Here is a 17,448-nt window from a genome sequence, read left to right on the forward strand (position 1 = left end):
CTTTTGGTGGTATTTGATCACCTCTGTGGTTTTTATTTTTTGCTAAACAAATATAAAAAGACTCACAGTTTTGAAAAAAGTTTTTATTTTGTTTCTGTTATAACATTTTGTAAATACGTTTTCTCCTTCACTGATGGGCACTGATGAGGTGGCACCAATGAGGCGGCACTGATGGGTGGCACTGCTATGCAGCACTGATGGGCATTGATAGGCAGCACTCATGGGTGGAACTGGTGGGCACTGAAAGGCTGCACTGATGGGTACATATGAGTGGCACTGATGGACACCGATATGTGGCACTGATAGATGGCACTGATAGGCATCATTGATGGCACTGGCAGGCATTGGGTATGGGAACTGATTGGCAGCTGCCTGGGCACTGTTTGGCATTTCCCTGGTGGTCTAGGGTGGTATACCTGGTGGTCCAGTGTGATGGCCATCCCTGGTGGTCCTGGCAGCATCCTGGTGGTCCTGGGCGGGCATCCAAGGGGGGGCTGTGCTGATAAACAATCAGCACAGACCCCCCCCCCCCCTGTCAGGAGAGCAGCCGATCGGCTCTCCTCTACTCGTGTCTGTCAGACAAGAATGAGGAAAAGGCTCTCCTCTACTCGTGTCTGTCAGACAAGAATGAGGAAAAGCCAATCAACGGCTCTTCCTGTTTACATCATGAACAGCCGTGATTGGACGCGGCTGATCACGTGGTAAAGAGCCTCGGTGGTAAAGACACACCTCACCACCGATCGCCGCCGACGGCTGTTATCCTGCTGGACGGGATAACGGAACCACTGCACGGCTGTCATTCTGCTATAGGCCGGGCGGGAAGTGGTTAAATGAGTCACATGATTTGACTTTGTAATGCTCAACAAACCTTGTTACAGGTATGTTTTCTCATTTTTCAAGATAAATCCATAGGTGGCTGGGCAGTATTTTTTGTAGAGATGTTCCACCAACATGTTGCTTCCAGGTACCATAGATTTACCTTCTTTATTCATGAAATTCCAAAGATGTAAGGCATAGGAGTCCTTAAATGTTGGCAAATTCTCCCAGACTTCATAATACCTACTCCATAATGGATAATTGATGGGGTAGAAACGTTGAGGATGAAAATAACTGATGTTTCCACACATTACATCATCTGTAGATTTAAATACGGGCATGCCACATAATTTATTCACAACACGGGTGAAAACCCCCGACCCTTGGTGTCCCCATATTTCCCCCATGTAGTTCTCAACAAAGTTCTCCATAAACTGCCACGCCAACTGGTAATGTGAGGAAAGGCCAAAAACACTACTGCTAGTAATTGTGACATCCTGGGCTGCTAGAAAATGGTCCTGGGGTATTGGACAAAGTGAGATGACATCAGTATCCATGTAAATTCCACCGTATTTCCACATTAGGGCAAACTTAGAGGCATCTGAACTCACATGGGTCCAGTAGACTTCTTTTTCAGGGTTCACCTGGTAATCCAAAGAAGAACAGCATTTAATTAGAACATAACATAAGCATATCCCTTCACATTTAAAATAACTAGCTAATTAACCTCTTTATTGGAAGCTGGAGCATTACTAAAGACGAGAGAGCGAGTGATAAACAAATTCATAAGTAATGCCGCGTACACACAATCGTAATTTCCGACAAGAAAAACTTGGATTTTTTTCCAACTAAATGTTGGCTCAAACTTGTGTTGCATACACACACGGTCACACAAATGTTGTCGGAAATTCCGAACGTCAAGTACGCGGTGACGTACAACACTACGACAAGCCGAGAAAAATGAAGTTCAACGATTCCGAGCATGTGTAGGATTTTTCTGCGTCGGAATTTCATATAGACGATTGGAATTTCCAACAAGAACTTTTCCCGTCGGAAAATTTGAGAACCAGCTCTCAAATTTTTGCTGTCGGAAATTTCCGACAGAAAATGTCTGATGGGGCCTACACACGGTTGGAATTTCTGACCAAAAGGTCACATCGAACTTTTCTTGTCGGAAATTCCGATTTTGTCTACACGGCATTAGACCCTTGAATAAACAGTTCTGTTGTGGGCGCCAATTCACAAAAATGTTTTTTTAGAACTTGAGAGAGTTCAGAGACCGGCAACTAAATGAATAAGGAGCATGGAGGATCTCAGATATGAAGGAAGATTAACTGAACTGAATGTATTCTCCCTTGAGAAGATGCGATTAAGGGGAACTATGATTACCTTGTATGAATAATAAGGCCCCCTATTCGGCCGCTAGTGGGGCGGTTTTACCCCCGCTGGCGGCACGAGAAAGGGTTCAAAACCACCGCAAAGCGCCTTTGCAGAGGCGTTTTTCCGACAGTATAGCCGTGGTGCCCCATTGATTTCAATGGGCAGCAGCGGTATACACATCGCTCCTTCACCGCTCTAAAGATGCTGCTAGCAGGGCTTTTTTTACTGTCCTGCTAGCGCACCGCTCCAGTGTGAAAGCCCTCGGGGCTTTCACATTGGAGAGACAGCAGCGGCTTTTTTTTTAGGTCGCTTTGGAGGCACTATTTTTAGCGTTATAACGCCTGCAAAGCGACCAAGTGTGAAAGGGGTCTTACAGTAAATAGTTCAATTTTTAAATATTGTTGTTCAATTTAGGTCATTGCAGATGACAAGGGGGCACTTTTTGCATCTCAGGGAAAAGAGGAATGACTGCCATATATGGAAAGGCTTCTTCACAGCAAGAGCTGTAGAATATATGTACAATAGACTTCCACATAAACTACTGTAGTTGAGAGCTGTGTAGATGATTTAAAAAAAAAAAAGAACGAAAAAAAAAAACCTTGATGTGTTTCTAAATGCACATAATATAAATGGCTATAATTATTTAAGAAGAAATAACACTATAGATTCTTGATCCCATGAGTGTGGGTCTTAAAGTGGTTGTAAAGGCAGAAGGTTTCATATCTTAATGCATGAAGATAAAAAACCTTCTGTGTGCAGCAGCCCCCCCCTAATAGCAAGGGGGCTCATCCATTAAGGTCTTGAGACCCGTCACCCGATTGGCTGAAAGGACAGGTGATCCTATCGGATGTCTAGGAGGAGTGGAGGAGCCGCACACTGGAAGGAGCCGCACGCCGTGATAGAGGAGAGGACACAGGATCCGCTGCACGCCACACGCCACCTACTACTCGCCACCTAGATGGGGTAAGTGCTGCACCGACCGGCAGACAGTGAGCGGGGTGACGGAGGTGCCGCTGGCCGCTTGGGGGAGCAGTTCTTTTCTGCCCCCCCCCCAAAATAAAACAGCTGCCACGACCTAATACTTACCGGAGCCCCATCTCTTTCCAGCGATGTGCATGAGTGCCTCAGACGTCCGGAACTCTCCCTCCTGATTGACTGAGACACAACAGCTGAACCATTGGCTCCTGCTGCTGTCAACCAAAATAAATCAGTTAGCCAATCAGGAGAGAAAGGGAGCAGGGCCGAACCACGGCTCAGTGTTTGAATGGACACACCAAGCTGCCGCTCATCTCAGCTGCCCCCATAGCAAGTTGCTTACTGTGGAAACACTCAACGGGAGGGAGGGGCCAGGATCTCCAGCTAGGGACCCAAGAAGAGGAGGATCCAGGCTGCTTTGTCCCAAACCACTACATAGAGCAGGTAAGTATAGCATGTCTATTAATTTTAAAGAAAAATAAAGAGACTTTAGTATCACTTCTGTCCGCTTGCCGGCCGGCTATACATCGGCAGAATGACATGGCTTGGAAAAACCCCATACGGGTACGTATTCTCCTTCAAGAGCCACAAGAGGGCACGTGTGTGCCATCAGAGACGCTGGCGTGCTCCCCACTGCATGGCGGGTGACCCAATGCACGTTGCCACCAGCCATGCGCGATCACATGCATGAGAGCCAGCGTGGTGATTTGTGTGTATAAACACACAACTCCCTGTTCTGTCAGGGGAGAGGAGACATATTGTTTGTTCGTACTAAGTAGTAACAACGATATGTTTCCTCCCCCAGTTAGTTCTTGTCAGAAACCATGAATCAGACTGAGAAAAGTACAGTTAAACCACACTTGTTTAATAATAATAATAATAAAAAGATAAACAAAGTAAGCGTAGTCAAAACATAGCCAGCGTTCAGGAACCGGATTGGATAGTCAGACAAGCCAAAGGTCAGGAAACCAAAAAAAGAACATAGTAGAACAGCAAGCAGGATCAGGAACCAGAAGGGATGTCAGCAAAGCAAAGTCTTCAACAGGAACGCAGGAGAAAGTCCAAGGCAAAGGCAGAGAGCACGTGAACTAGAAGGCTTAAGTAGGCAGGACTGACGAGCCGGATCAACAGGTGAGTCAATGTGGGTAGATAGGAGCTGGCAATTAGCTGACAGCTGAGCGGCCAGCTCAGAAGGAAGGGCTGAGCCCAGCTCTGACAGTCCTATACCTATAAAGTTAGAACACACACATAGGGAACACTCCCCTTGATTGCCCCCTAGTTTTAACCCCTTCCCAACCAGTGACATTTACACAGTAATTAGTGCATATTTAAAGCGCCGTATAAATGTCAATGGTCCCAAAAATGTGTCAAAAGTGTTCGATCTGCCTGTCACAATGTCACAGTACTGCTAAAAATCGCATATCCCTGCCATTACTAGTAAATAATTAAATAAATAATAAAAATGCCATAAATCTTTCCCATAGTTTTTAGACGCTATAACTTTCCTTGCAAAACAATCAATATACGCTTATTGCAAAATTTGTAGATCAATATATATTGGCCTAAAGTGATGAAGAAATTAAATTTTTTGAAAAAAATATTTTTTGGGCATATTATAGCAAAAGGTAAAAAATATATATATATTTTTTAAATTGTCGCTTTTTTTTTGGTTATAGCACAAAAAAAAACCCCAGAGGTGATCAAATACCAGCAAAATAAAGCTCTATTTGTGGGGGAAAAGGGGACACAAATTTTGTTTGAGACAGCATTGCATGACCGCGCAATTTACAGTTAATATGACGCAGTGCCAAATTGTAAAATGTGCTCTGGTCAGGAAAGGTGGTAAAATCTTCTGGGCATGAAGTGGTTAAGGAATCAGAAAGTTATTTTTCTCCTGTAGGTGTAAAATAAACTATGCTTTTCTGATGGTTTTTCTTGCCTTCCTCTGGATCAACTGTGGCACAGGGTTCTGAGTAGAGATGAGCTCAGTGTTCAGTCTGAACCGAAGCTTGGACTTACCTTTGGCTGTTCAGGCATTCATCCAAGCGCCAGACTTTTTGCCCATTTGGGTGGGAGCTGAACATCCTATATATAGTAGCTCTATTTATACTGCTACTATAAATGATAGCTCCCTATCTGTGAATGGTTGCTAAGGAAGCAGCGGGTTCTGGCTTTGATGTTTTATTGGCCTTTAAAGCATCTGCCTATAGAGTTTTTTTATTGAAATATTTAGAGGACAAATATTTATATGGAGAAGCTGACATCAGCGTTCTAGTTCTCTCACAAGCAATCGCCGGTGCCCGGCGGACATCGCGCCCTCCGGGCACGTGCATTGGCTCCGGGGACACACTGCGGGCACACGCCTGCAATAGCATCTTAAAGAGCCAATATACACTACGGCGATTTGTGCAGCCGTGCCAACCTGCCGCAGTATAACGTCAGCCAGCGGTATAAACAAATTATCAAACATGTATAGAATGCACATGCAAAGGGTGCAAAGTCCGAAGCCCTTACTATTATTTAACCACTTAAAGACCTCAGGTGTTTTTCAGATTTGGTGTTTGCAAGACTAAAACATTTTTTTCTGCTAGAAAATTACTTAAAACCCCCAAACATTATATATTTTTTTTTCTAACACCATAGAGAATAAAATGGCGGTCATTGCAATACTTTTTGTCACACCGTATTTGCGCAGCAGTCTTACAAGCGCACTTTTTTTGGAAAAAATTCACTTTTTTTAATTAAAAAATAAGACAACAATAAATTTGGCCCAATTTTTTTATATATTGTGAAAGATAATGTTACGCCGAGTAAAATGATACCCAACATGTCACGCTTTAAAATTGTGCCCGCTCGTGGCATGGCGTCAAACTTTTACCCTTAAAAATCTAGATAGGCGACGTTTAAAAAATTCTATAAGTTGCATTTTTTGAGCTACAGAGTAGCTCTAGGGCTATAATTATTGCTCTCGCTCTAACGATCGCGGCGATACCTCACTTGTGTGATTTGAACACCGTTTTCATATGCGGGCGCTACTCGCGTATGCGTTCGCTTCTGCGCGCGAGCTCGTCAGGACGGGGCGCTTTAAAAAAAAATTTTTTTTGTTTTCTTATTTAATTTTATTGATTTTATTATTTTTTACACTAAAATATAAAAAAAAAAAAAATGATCACTTTTATTCCTATTACAAGGAATGTAAACATCCCTTGTAATAGAAAAAAGCATGACAGGTCCTCTTAAATATGAGATCTGGGGTCAAAAAGACCTCAGATCTCATATTTAGGCTTAAATGCAAAAAAAAAAAAAAAAAAAAAAGAAAAATTTTTATTTAAAAAAATGACAGAAAAAAAATTGTCTCTTTAAGAGGCTGGGCGGGACTGACGTTTTGACGTCACTTCCGCCCAGCAGAGCTAAGAGGACGGGTGGGGGCCATCTTGCCCTCACTCAAGTCCTCACTCTCCAGGCGGCAGCATCGGATCTCCTCCGCCGCTACCGACGGCTCCGGTAAGCGGCGGAGGGCGCGGAAAAGCGGCGGGAGGGGGGGGGGCCCTCTCCCGCCACCGATAACGGCGATATCGCGGCGAATCCGCCGCGGAGACCGCCGTTATCGTTTACACGGCCGCCAGCTGAAAACATGGATATCTCAGTTGTGGCAGCAGCTGCTGCCGTTACTGAGATATCCATGTTTAAAAAGAGGACGTATATATACAGTGGGGGGTCCTTAAGTGGTTAAAGAAGTTATAAGTCAGAAGGTTTTTTATCTTTATGCACTTGTGTGATTTGAACACCGTTTTCATATGCGGGCGCTACTCGCGTATGCGTTCGCTTCTGCGCGCGAGCTCGTCAGGACGGGGCGCTTTAAAAAAAAAATTTTTTTGTTTTCTTATTTAATTTTATTGATTTTATTATTTTTTACACTAAAATATAAAAAAAAAAAAAATGATCACTTTTATTCCTATTACAAGGAATGTAAACATCCCTTGTAATAGAAAAAAGCATGACAGGTCCTCTTAAATATGAGATCTGGGGTCAAAAAGACCTCAGATCTCATATTTAGGCTTAAATGCAAAAAAAAAAAAAAAAAAAAAAAGGAAAATTTGTCATTTAAAAAAATGACAGAAAAAAAATTGTCTCTTTAAGAGGCTGGGCGGGACTGACGTTTTGACGTCACTTCCGCCCAGCAGAGCTAAGAGGACGGGTGGGGGCCATCTTGCCCTCACTCAAGTCCTCACTCTCCAGGCGGCAGCATCGGATCTCCTCCGCCGCTACCGACGGCTCCGGTAAGCGGCGGAGGGCGCGGAAAAGCGGCGGGAGGGGGGGGGGGCCCTCTCCCGCCACCGATAACGGCGATATCGCGGCGAATCCGCCGCGGAGACCGCCGTTATCGTTTACACGGCCGCCAGCTGAAAACATGGATATCTCAGTTGTGGCAGCAGCTGCTGCCGTTACTGAGATATCCATGTTTAAAAAGAGGACGTATATATACAGTGGGGGGTCCTTAAGTGGTTAAAGAAGTTATAAGTCAGAAGGTTTTTTATCTTTATGCATTAAGATAAAAAGCCTTCTGTGTGCAACCCCCCTTAGCCCCCTTAATACTTACCTGAGCCCCCTCTGGATCCAGCGATGGCCGTGAGTGCCTCAGCTGCCTGGGACTCTTCCTCCTCATTGGCTGAGACACAGAAGCGGCACCATTGGCTCTGCTGCTGTCAATCAAAGTCTGTTAGCCAATGAGGAGAAAGAAGGGGCAGGGCTGAACCCCAGTGATAAAAGCACCCAAGCCGGTGACAATACACTGGGCTAGATCTCAGAAGAAGCTCCATTCGGAACTCTTCAAATCTACCTTGGGAAACAGAATCAAAACAATCCATCCACATCAAACAGCCGCAGATACACTGGACGCCATAAACGCAGCCCTGCTACAGTCAGCCGATTTAGTAGCACCGAAACGCAAAGCCTGCATTCGAAAAAGAAAGTCCGGCTGGTTCAACAACCAGCTGTCGCTTCTGAAGCAAGAGCGCAGAAGGGCGGAAGCCGCCTGGAAAAGAAGTCCTGCAGAGGATAACCTCATCATCTACAAGGCAATAACAACACGATATCATAAAGAAATCTTCAAAGCCAAGAAACATCATTTTTCTTTGGCGATTAACAGCGCCCTAAACCGCCCCCGCGAACTCTTCAAGATGGTCACCCAGACCATGAACCCAGGATGTCTTGAAGTCCCCAACTCAGACACCCAAGAGCTCTGCAATGAACTATCGGATTTCTTCATCAACAAAATTGAAAGAATCCGGGAAAGCATCATGCAAAACAATACCCCCCTCAACCCCACCGTCAATCAACCACAAAACACCCACAGAAACGCTCTACAATCAACAAAGTTCACTCTGGAACCGATCTCCATCGATACCACAAAAAATATCATTGGTGCTTTGCGGAACAGCACATCGCCCAATGATATCATCCCCACCAAACTGCTGAAGGAATGTGCCGACATCCTGGCACCACCCATCACACAGCTTATAAACCAGTCATTTAAGGAAGGCACAGTGCCATCCCTGTTGAAAGAGGGCACAATCCAGCCCATCTTGAAAAAACCTAACCTGGATCCCAAGGACCCAACTCACCGCCGTCCCATAACAGGCCTTAATGTTCTCTCCAAGATAATGGAGAAAGTAGTGGTACAACAGCTGCAACAGCATCTAGATACCCACAATCTACTGGATCCATTACAATCAGGCTTCCGTCCCGGACACGGGACAGAAACGGCCTTACTCAAAATATGGGACGATGCCCTCGAGGCCGCAGACGAAGGAGAATCTTGTCTCCTGGTTCTGCTGGACCTAAGCGCAGCCTTTGACACGGTAGACCACAAACTGTTACTGATGCGACTAGCCAAGGTAGCAGAAGTCGCAGAAGGTGATTTACCATGGTTTTCTTCCTTTCTTGAAAACCGATCACAAACAGTTAAATTGGGTTGTTTCACGTCGGAAAAGCGCACGGTGTCATGTGGAGTCCCCCAAGGATCCCCCCTGTCACCGGTGCTTTTCAACATCTATCTTCGCCCTCTCTTTGATATTATCAGTAGCCAAGAACTACTCTATCACTCTTATGCAGACGATACGCAACTGTATTTTCGCATCTGCAACAAAAAGGATCATCATCTCAGTTTAGAGAAATGTCTCTCTTTGATAGAAAACTGGATGACTAAGAGTTATCTTAAACTCAACAGTTCAAAAACAGAACTCCTTATGTTTCACGCCAGCCGAAAGAGTCAACTGGCAACAACCTGGACACCCCCGCCCATTCTGGGCCAAATCATCACCCCTAGCTCCAAAGTCAAAAGTCTCGGGGTCATCTTCGACACCTTCATGACAATGGACGCACAAATAGGGTCAGTAGTCAGCGGAGCGCACCATCTGTTGCGCCTACTACGCAGACTTATTCCATTTATCCCCAAAGAAGACGTAGCAGTCGTGGTGGGAACAATCGTGAATTCCAGACTGGACTATGCAAATGCCCTTTACCTCGGACTCCCAAAGTACCAAATCTCTCGTCTGCAAGTCGTACAGAATACGGCCGCCAGACTTGTGACTGGGGAAAAAAAATGGGAATCAATCTCACCTTCGTTGAGAACCCTTCACTGGCTGCCAGTAAAAGACAGAATTGCATTTAAAGCACTCTGCCTGACACATAAGTGCATCCATGGGAAGGCTCCGCAATATCTTTGCGACAAGATAGAACCTCACAATTCGAATCGCGTTCTGCGATCCACCGACCAAAATCTGGTCAGGGTACCAAAAACCAAATACAAGTCCAAAGGAGAAAGAAGGTTTGCTTTTCAGGGTCCTAGACTATGGAACGCTTTACCAACCAGCATTCGGTTGGAGGAAAACCACCTGACTTTCAGAAGACGAATCAAAACTCTGCTCTTTTGATGACATGAGACACGAACAACTAGCGCCCAGAGGCGATTCGGTTCGCATGCGCCGCGCTTTATAAGTTTTTCATTCATTCATTCATTCATTCAACCACGGCTCCGTGTCTGAATGGATACACAGATCTAAGGCTTGGCTCAGGTGCCCCCATAGCAAGCTGTTCGCTGTGGGGGGGGGCGCTCAACAGGAGGAAGGGGCCAGGAGCGCTGAAGAGGGACCCGAGAAGAGGAGGATACAGGCTGCTCTGTGCAAAACCATTACACAGAGCAGGTAAGTATAACATGTTTGTTATTTTTATAGAAAAATAAACAGGACTTTACAATCACTTTAATCATCTTTAGTACATTGAATAGCTTGGGGAGTCTAAGCATGAAAAAGTGTGAGGAAAAAATGGCAGAAGCCACCCCTAGGCTATACAATAAACCCAGTGGGTTGTGGTCCCCTCTTATATAGTATATATCAGCCCTCAAAAATTCCACTTGCCTGCTTGCATTTTGCGAGTGGAATTTAGTGCAGGGCAAGTGGGGTGCAGGGACAGAGCAGAGTGCTGTGGCACCGCTGTGAGCTGAAGCTGCAGCGGTCTCCTCCTCTTGTGTATCACATACACACAGCGGACATCTCCCTCTGTGTGTTACGGAGCTGGGTCTGTGTTCGGTGGCTCGGTGTAACAAGGTCCCACCCCCCTACACGCCTCATTTTATAGTAGATTGATTCAGTGATCTGCCTATCACACGAGCCGGTCTAGCAGGGCGGGACCTTGTTATACTGAGCCTCCGAACACAGACCCAGCTCCGTAACACACAGTGGGAGATGCCCGCTGTGAGTGTGAACCAGAATCAAGGCAATGGTAAGTCTGAAGTGATGGGGCATGGTGAAGCTGCATTTAATGGTACACAGTGAAGCTGCATTTGATGGGGCACGGTGATGCTACATTTAACCACTAGCCGACCGCCCACCGCCGTTCTACGTCGGCAAGTTGGCTCGGCTGGGCGAGAGCACGTAGTATAACGTCCTCTCTCCCAGCCGCCACTAGGGGCGCGCGCGTGCACCCCCCGCTCGCCCCCGACTCCCGTGCATGTGCCCGGCGGGCGCGATCGCCGCCGGGCACACGCGATCGCTCGGTACAGAGCGGGGACCGGGAGCTGTGTGTGTAAACACACAGCTCCCGGTCCTGTCAGCAGGGGAAATGCTGATCTTCGGTTCATACAATGTATGAACCGAGGATCAGTGTTTCCCCTAGTGAGGCCCCCCCCCCCCCCCCCCCACAGTAAGAACACACCCAGGCATACTTAACCCCTTCCCTGCCCCCTAGTGTTAACCCCTTCACTGCCAGTGGCATTTTTATAGTAATCCAATGCATTTTTATAGCACTGATCGCTATAAAAATGCCAATGGTCCCAAAAATGTGTCAAAAGTGTCCGAAGTGTCCGCCATAATGTCGCAATACCGAAAAAAAAATCACTGATCGCTGCCATTACTAGTAAAAAAAATATAATAAAAATGACATAAAAATACCCCCTATTTTGTAAACGCTATAACTTTTGCGCAAACCAATCAATAAACACTTATTGCGATTTTTTTACGAAAAATATGTAGAAGAAAACGTATCGGCCTAAACTGAGGAAAAAAAATGTTTTTTTATATATTTTTGGGGGATATTTATTATAGCAAAATGTAAAAAATATTCATTTTTTTCAAAATTGTCTCTCTATTTTTGTTTATAGCGCGAAAACTAAAAACCGCAGAGGTGATCAAATACCACCAAAAGAAAGCTCTATTTGTGGGAAAATAGGACGCCAATTTTGTTTGGGAGCCACGTCGCACGACCGCGCAATTGTCTGTTAAAGCGACGCAGTCCCGAATCGCAAAAAGTACTCTGGTCTTTGGGCAGCAATATGGTCCGGGGGTTAAGTGGTTAATGGGGCACGGTGACGCTGCATTTAATGGGGCACGGTGACGCTGCATTTGATGGGGCACGGTGACGCTGCATTTAATGGTACACAGTGAAGCTGCATTTGATGGGGCACGGTGACGCTGCATTTGATGGGGCACGGTGACGCTGCATTTGATGGGGCACGGTGACGCTGCATTTGATGGGCCACGGTGAAGCTGCATTTGATGGGGCACGGTGACGCTGCATTTAATGGGGCACGGTGACGCTGCATTTGATGGGGCACGGTGACGCTGCATTTGATGGGGCACGGTGACGCTGCATTTGATGGGGCACGGTGATGCTGCATTTGATGGGCCACGGTGAAGCTGCATTTGATGGGGCACGGTGACGCTGCATTTAATGGGGCACGGTGACGCTGCATTTAATGGGCCACGGTGACGCTGCATTTGATGGGGCATGGTGACGCTGCATTTGATGGGGCACAGAAACGCTGCATTTTATAGGGCATGGTGACGCTGCATTTTATGGGGCGCGGTGACGCTGCAATTGATGGGCCACAGTGATGCTACATTTGATGGGGCACGGTGACACTGCAATTGATGGGCCACGGTGATTCTACATTTGATGGGGCACGGTGACACTGCAATTGATGGGGCACGGTGATGTTGCATTTGATGGGGCATGGTGACACTGCATTTGATGGGGCACGGTGACGCTGCAATTCATGGGGCACTGTGACGCTGCAACTGATGGGGCACGGTGATGTTGCATTTGATGTGGCATAGTGTCGCTGCAATTTATGGGGCATGGTGAGGCTGAATTTGATGGGGCATGGTGACGCTGCAATTCATGGGGCATGGTGACGCTGCATTTGATAGGGCTCGGTGACGCTGCATTTGATAGGGCCCGGTGACGCTGCATTTGATGGGGCATGGTGACTATGCATTTGATGGGTCACAGTGAAGCTGCATTTGATGGGGCACAGTGAGGCTGCATTTGATGGGGCACAGTGAGGCTGCATTTGATGGAGCACTGTGAGGCTGCGTTCATGGGCACAGTGAGGCTGCGTTCATGGGCACCGTAAAGCTGCATTTGATGGGCACAGTGAGGCTGTACTGATGGGTACTGATATGTTTTATGTTAATATTGTTAACGTTGTTGTTAATATTTATTTTTGGAACTAAATAGTGCTTAAAACATTTAACAGTGTAATTTCATGAGATAATTTACGAGGGCGTGTTTAGGGGCAGACGTAGGGGTGGGGCAGGGGAGGGGTTGGGTGGTGCAGCTAGTGGCGAGCAACTCTTAAGGCCTGGCTAGCTACTCAGGACTTGAAATTTTGAGCCCTGGCATATATACTGTATCATCACCAACATCGGAAATTCCGACAGCAAATGTCCAATGGAGCATGCACATGGTCGGAAATATCCGACCAAAAGCTCACATCGAACATTTGTTGTCGGAAATTCCAACCGTGTGTACGCGGCATACGAAAGAAGGAAATTGGGTTGAGTAGTTTTGTAAGAAGAACGGAAGGTCACATACAAAAAAGCCTGTAGAGTAATGCCCCGTACACACCATCACTTTATGTGATGAAAAAAAACGACACTTTCTGTGAAGTAAAAAATGACGTTTTTGAAACTTCAATTTTCTAAGACGAAGTTGCCTACACACCATCGTTTTCTCACAATGATCTTGCAAAGTGAGGTTACGTTCCACCACGTTTTACCATTGAAGCTTGCTTCTGGGCATGCGTGGATGAAAAAACGTCTTAGAAAACGACGTTTTTTTTGCTACACACGGTCAATTTCTGTGAAGTAAAAAGTGCACTTTTGAAAAACGACACATAAAATTGAAGCATGCTTCAATTTTTTTCTGTCGTTTTTTACAAGACATAAAACGACGTTTTCCCCCACACACGGTCAATTAAAGTGACGTTTTTAAAAACGTCATTTTTTTTCATCACATAAAGTGATGGTGTGTACGCGGCATAATATTATCCAGCTTTCCCAAATATTTTCTCCTTAACAACTTTCCCCAAAGGTACCCCATTGATCTGTAACGTACCTTATCAAACCACGGCTTAAGAGGCGTGTTATCAAATAACTGATCCATTCTGAGAGGGAAGAGATACACATTGCTATAAGACGACAGGGTTGGAAATTGTTGTCTTGCTCTCCTCTCATCTTCTCCTGTGGTAATGTCCTCCAGTCCTTTCATGAAGAAGACCACCGGTCGGTCAGGGTAGACTCGGGCAGCTGATTCAATGGCACAAAGTACCAGGGACGGAGGACACATTCTGTCCGTGGTTTCCACAAATAAGATTCCATTTCCTTCTCTTAGAATGGTGTTTGCACTAAAAGAACTTGACATTCCATTAGCGTCATCCATGGTTTCTAATTCCGAGTCTTTCAAAATAAGGGAATTCCAAATGTAGAATTTTTTTTGTCTATAATTAGTCCAACTAATAAAGACCAACACTGCCATCATCAGCAAAATGGCAAATATTCGTATTACTTTCATTATGACTGTAGAATACAATAGCTGAGCTGTAAGAAGAACAGACAGAAGTATATCAATTATTAAAGTATTAAATGCATTTTTCACAGAGCAAGGGAGGCTGTCAGATTTTTTTTTTTTTGCCATTTGTGTCCCATTTTCCTTCACTTCCCAGAGCCAAACAGGAGAGGAAACCCCCGCAAATTAACCACTTGCTTACTGGGCACATATACCCCCCTCCTGGCCAGGTGACATTTCAACTTCCGTCACTGCGTCGCTTTAACCGCTTAACGACCGCCGCATGTACATATACGTCGGCAAAATGGCACGGGCAGGCAGAACGACGTGCCCGCACGTCGCTGCCTTTCCGCGGGTCCGATCGGGACCCCCGCCGCATGTACATGCGGCGGTCGCTAAGCCTCAGGGAGCGATCCGGGACGACGGCGCGGCTATTCGTTTCTAGCCGCCCCCTCGCGATCGCTCCCCGGAGCTGAAGAACGGGGAGAGCCGTATGTAAACACGGCTTCCCCGTGCTTCACTGTGGCGGCTGCATCGATCGAGTCATCCCTTTTATAGGGAGACATGATCGATGACGTCAGACCTACAGCCACACCCCCCTACAGTTGTAAACACACACTAGGTGAAGCATAACTCCTTCAGCGCCCCCTGTGGTTAACTCCCAAACTGCAACTGTCATTTTCATAATAAACAATGCAATTTAAATGCATTTTTTGCTGTGAAAATGACAATGGTCCCAAAAATGTGTCAAAATTGTCTGAAGTGTCCGCCATAATGTCGCAGTCACGAAAAAAATCGCTGATCGCCGCCATTAGTAGTAAAAAAAAAAACTAATAAAAATATTCCCTATTTTGTAAACGCTATTAATTTTGCGCAAACAACCGATAAACGCTTATTGCAATTTTTGTTGACCAAAAATATGTAGAAGAATACGTATCGGTCTAAACTGAGGGAAAAAAATATTATATATGTTTTTGGGGGATATTTATTATAGCAAAAAGTAAAAAATATTGAATTTTTTTCAAAATTGTCGCTCTATTTTTGTTTATAGCGCAAAAAATAAAAATCGCAGAGGTGATCAAATACCACCAAAAGAAAGCTCTATTTATATAAAAAAATAAAAATTTCAGTCTAGGCTGATACGTATTCTTCTACATATTTTTGGTAAAAAAAAAAAAAATCGCCCTAACATCAATCAGCGGCAGTCAGGTTGTAAGGCTCCCTCCCATATACCTCATAGGTATACTAGAATGGCAGAAAGACATGTAAGCATAGCAGTGACCAGTACGATCTATAAATGCTCATCACCAGTAATGAGAGTCTAGACAAATTGTAATGAAGTGTGTAACTGTATTTCAGAATAGTGCGCCGAGTTCCAACTGGATATTGTAATTCCAATGTATCGAGTTTCCAGCTGATTGTATGTCTAAGTAAATACTCAAGCAGAAGGTAAATGAAAGAAGAAGAAGACTTTGCATACATGCAGGCAAATGGTGTATAAATTGCAAAGCACAGGCAAAGCTCATCAGCGGCAGTGGAACAATAGGCAGCCTTCAGATTTGCACATTTAGCATTGCAAGATTCCAAAAGTGTGAAGTTCTCCAAATGTATAAACTTAGGATTGCTCCTTAACCACTTAAGCCCCGGACCATATTGCTGGTCAATGACGGGGCCACTTTTTGCGATTCTGCGTCGCTTTATCTGACAATTGCGCGGTCGTGCGCGGTGGTTCCCAAACAAAATTTGGCATCCTTTTTTTACCACAAATAGAGCTTTCTTTTGGTGGTATTTGATCACCTCTTTGGTTTTTAGTTTTTGCGCTATAAACAAAAATAGAGCGACAATTTTGAAAAAAATTAATATTTTTTACTTTTTGCTATAAATATCCCCCAAAAATATATAAAAAAAACTATTTTTTTCCTCAGTTTAGGCCGATACTTATTCTTCTACATACTTTTTGTAAAAAAAAAACGCAATAAGCGTTTATTGATTGGTTTGCGCAAAAGTTATAGCGTTTACAAAATAGGGGATAGTTTTATGGCATTTTTATTAATATTTTTTTTTTACTAGTAATGGCGGCGATCAGCGATTATCGGTACTTCGGTACTGCGACATTATGGTTGACAGCTTGGACACTTTTGACACATTTTTGGGACCATTGGCATTTTTATAGCGATAAGTGCTATAAAAATGCATTGATTACTATAAAAATGCCACTGGCGGGGAAGGGGTTAACACTAGGGGGCGAGTAAGGGGTTAATCATGTTCCCTGGGTGTGTTCCCTGGGAAGTGGTTAATCTCCCTGGAGAAGAGACACTTGAGAGGAGAGCAATATACAAATATCTCAATGGTGATCCCAGTGTAGGAAGAAAACTACTCAGCTTCAGGGCGCCTAAAGTGATAGGGGCAAATCCACAAAAGAATTACGCCGGCGTATCTATTGATACGCCGCGTAATTTTAAAGTTCCTGCGTCGTATCTTTGTTTTGTATCTACAAAACAAGATACGACTGCATCTGGGATCGATCCGACAGGCGTACGTCTTAGTACGCCGTCGGATCTTAGGTGCATTTTTCCGCCGGCCGCTAGGTGGCGTTTCCGTCGAATTCCGCGTAGAGTATGCAAATTAGCTTGTTACGGCGATCCACGAACGTACGTGCGGCCGGCGCCTTTTTTATGTCGTTTGCGTTCGGCTTTTTCCGGCGTATAATTAAAGCTGCTATATGGTGGCGTACTCAATGTTAAGTATGGCCGTCGTTCCCGCGTCGAAATTCGAATTTTTTACGTTGTTTGCGTAAGACGTTTGCGAATAGGGATTTGCGTAGAATGACGTCACCGTCGGAAGCATTGGCTTGTTCCGGCTTAATTTCGAGCATGCGCACTGGGATACCCCCACGGACGGCGCATGCGCCGTTCAAAAAAAATGTTGTTT

General features: G+C 45.1%; 1 protein-coding gene across 1 annotated transcript; it reads right to left on the minus strand.

Annotated features, from left to right (window-relative positions):
- Nucleotides 1–701: 701 nt before the first annotated feature.
- Nucleotides 702–14,553, minus strand: LOC120935277 (alpha-1,4-N-acetylglucosaminyltransferase-like). Its single transcript, XM_040347420.1, has 2 exons — nt 14,068–14,553; nt 702–1,460 (listed from the first exon to the last, which is right to left on the minus strand). The coding sequence occupies exons 1-2, from the start codon at nt 14,521–14,523 to the stop codon at nt 873–875; spliced, it is 1,044 nt and encodes a 347-aa protein (XP_040203354.1). The 5' UTR covers nt 14,524–14,553; the 3' UTR covers nt 702–872.
- Nucleotides 14,554–17,448: the final 2,895 nt, after the last annotated feature.

This window comes from Rana temporaria, chromosome 4 (assembly GCF_905171775.1).
Source record: "Rana temporaria chromosome 4, aRanTem1.1, whole genome shotgun sequence".
NCBI classification, from domain to species: domain Eukaryota; kingdom Metazoa; phylum Chordata; class Amphibia; order Anura; family Ranidae; genus Rana; species Rana temporaria.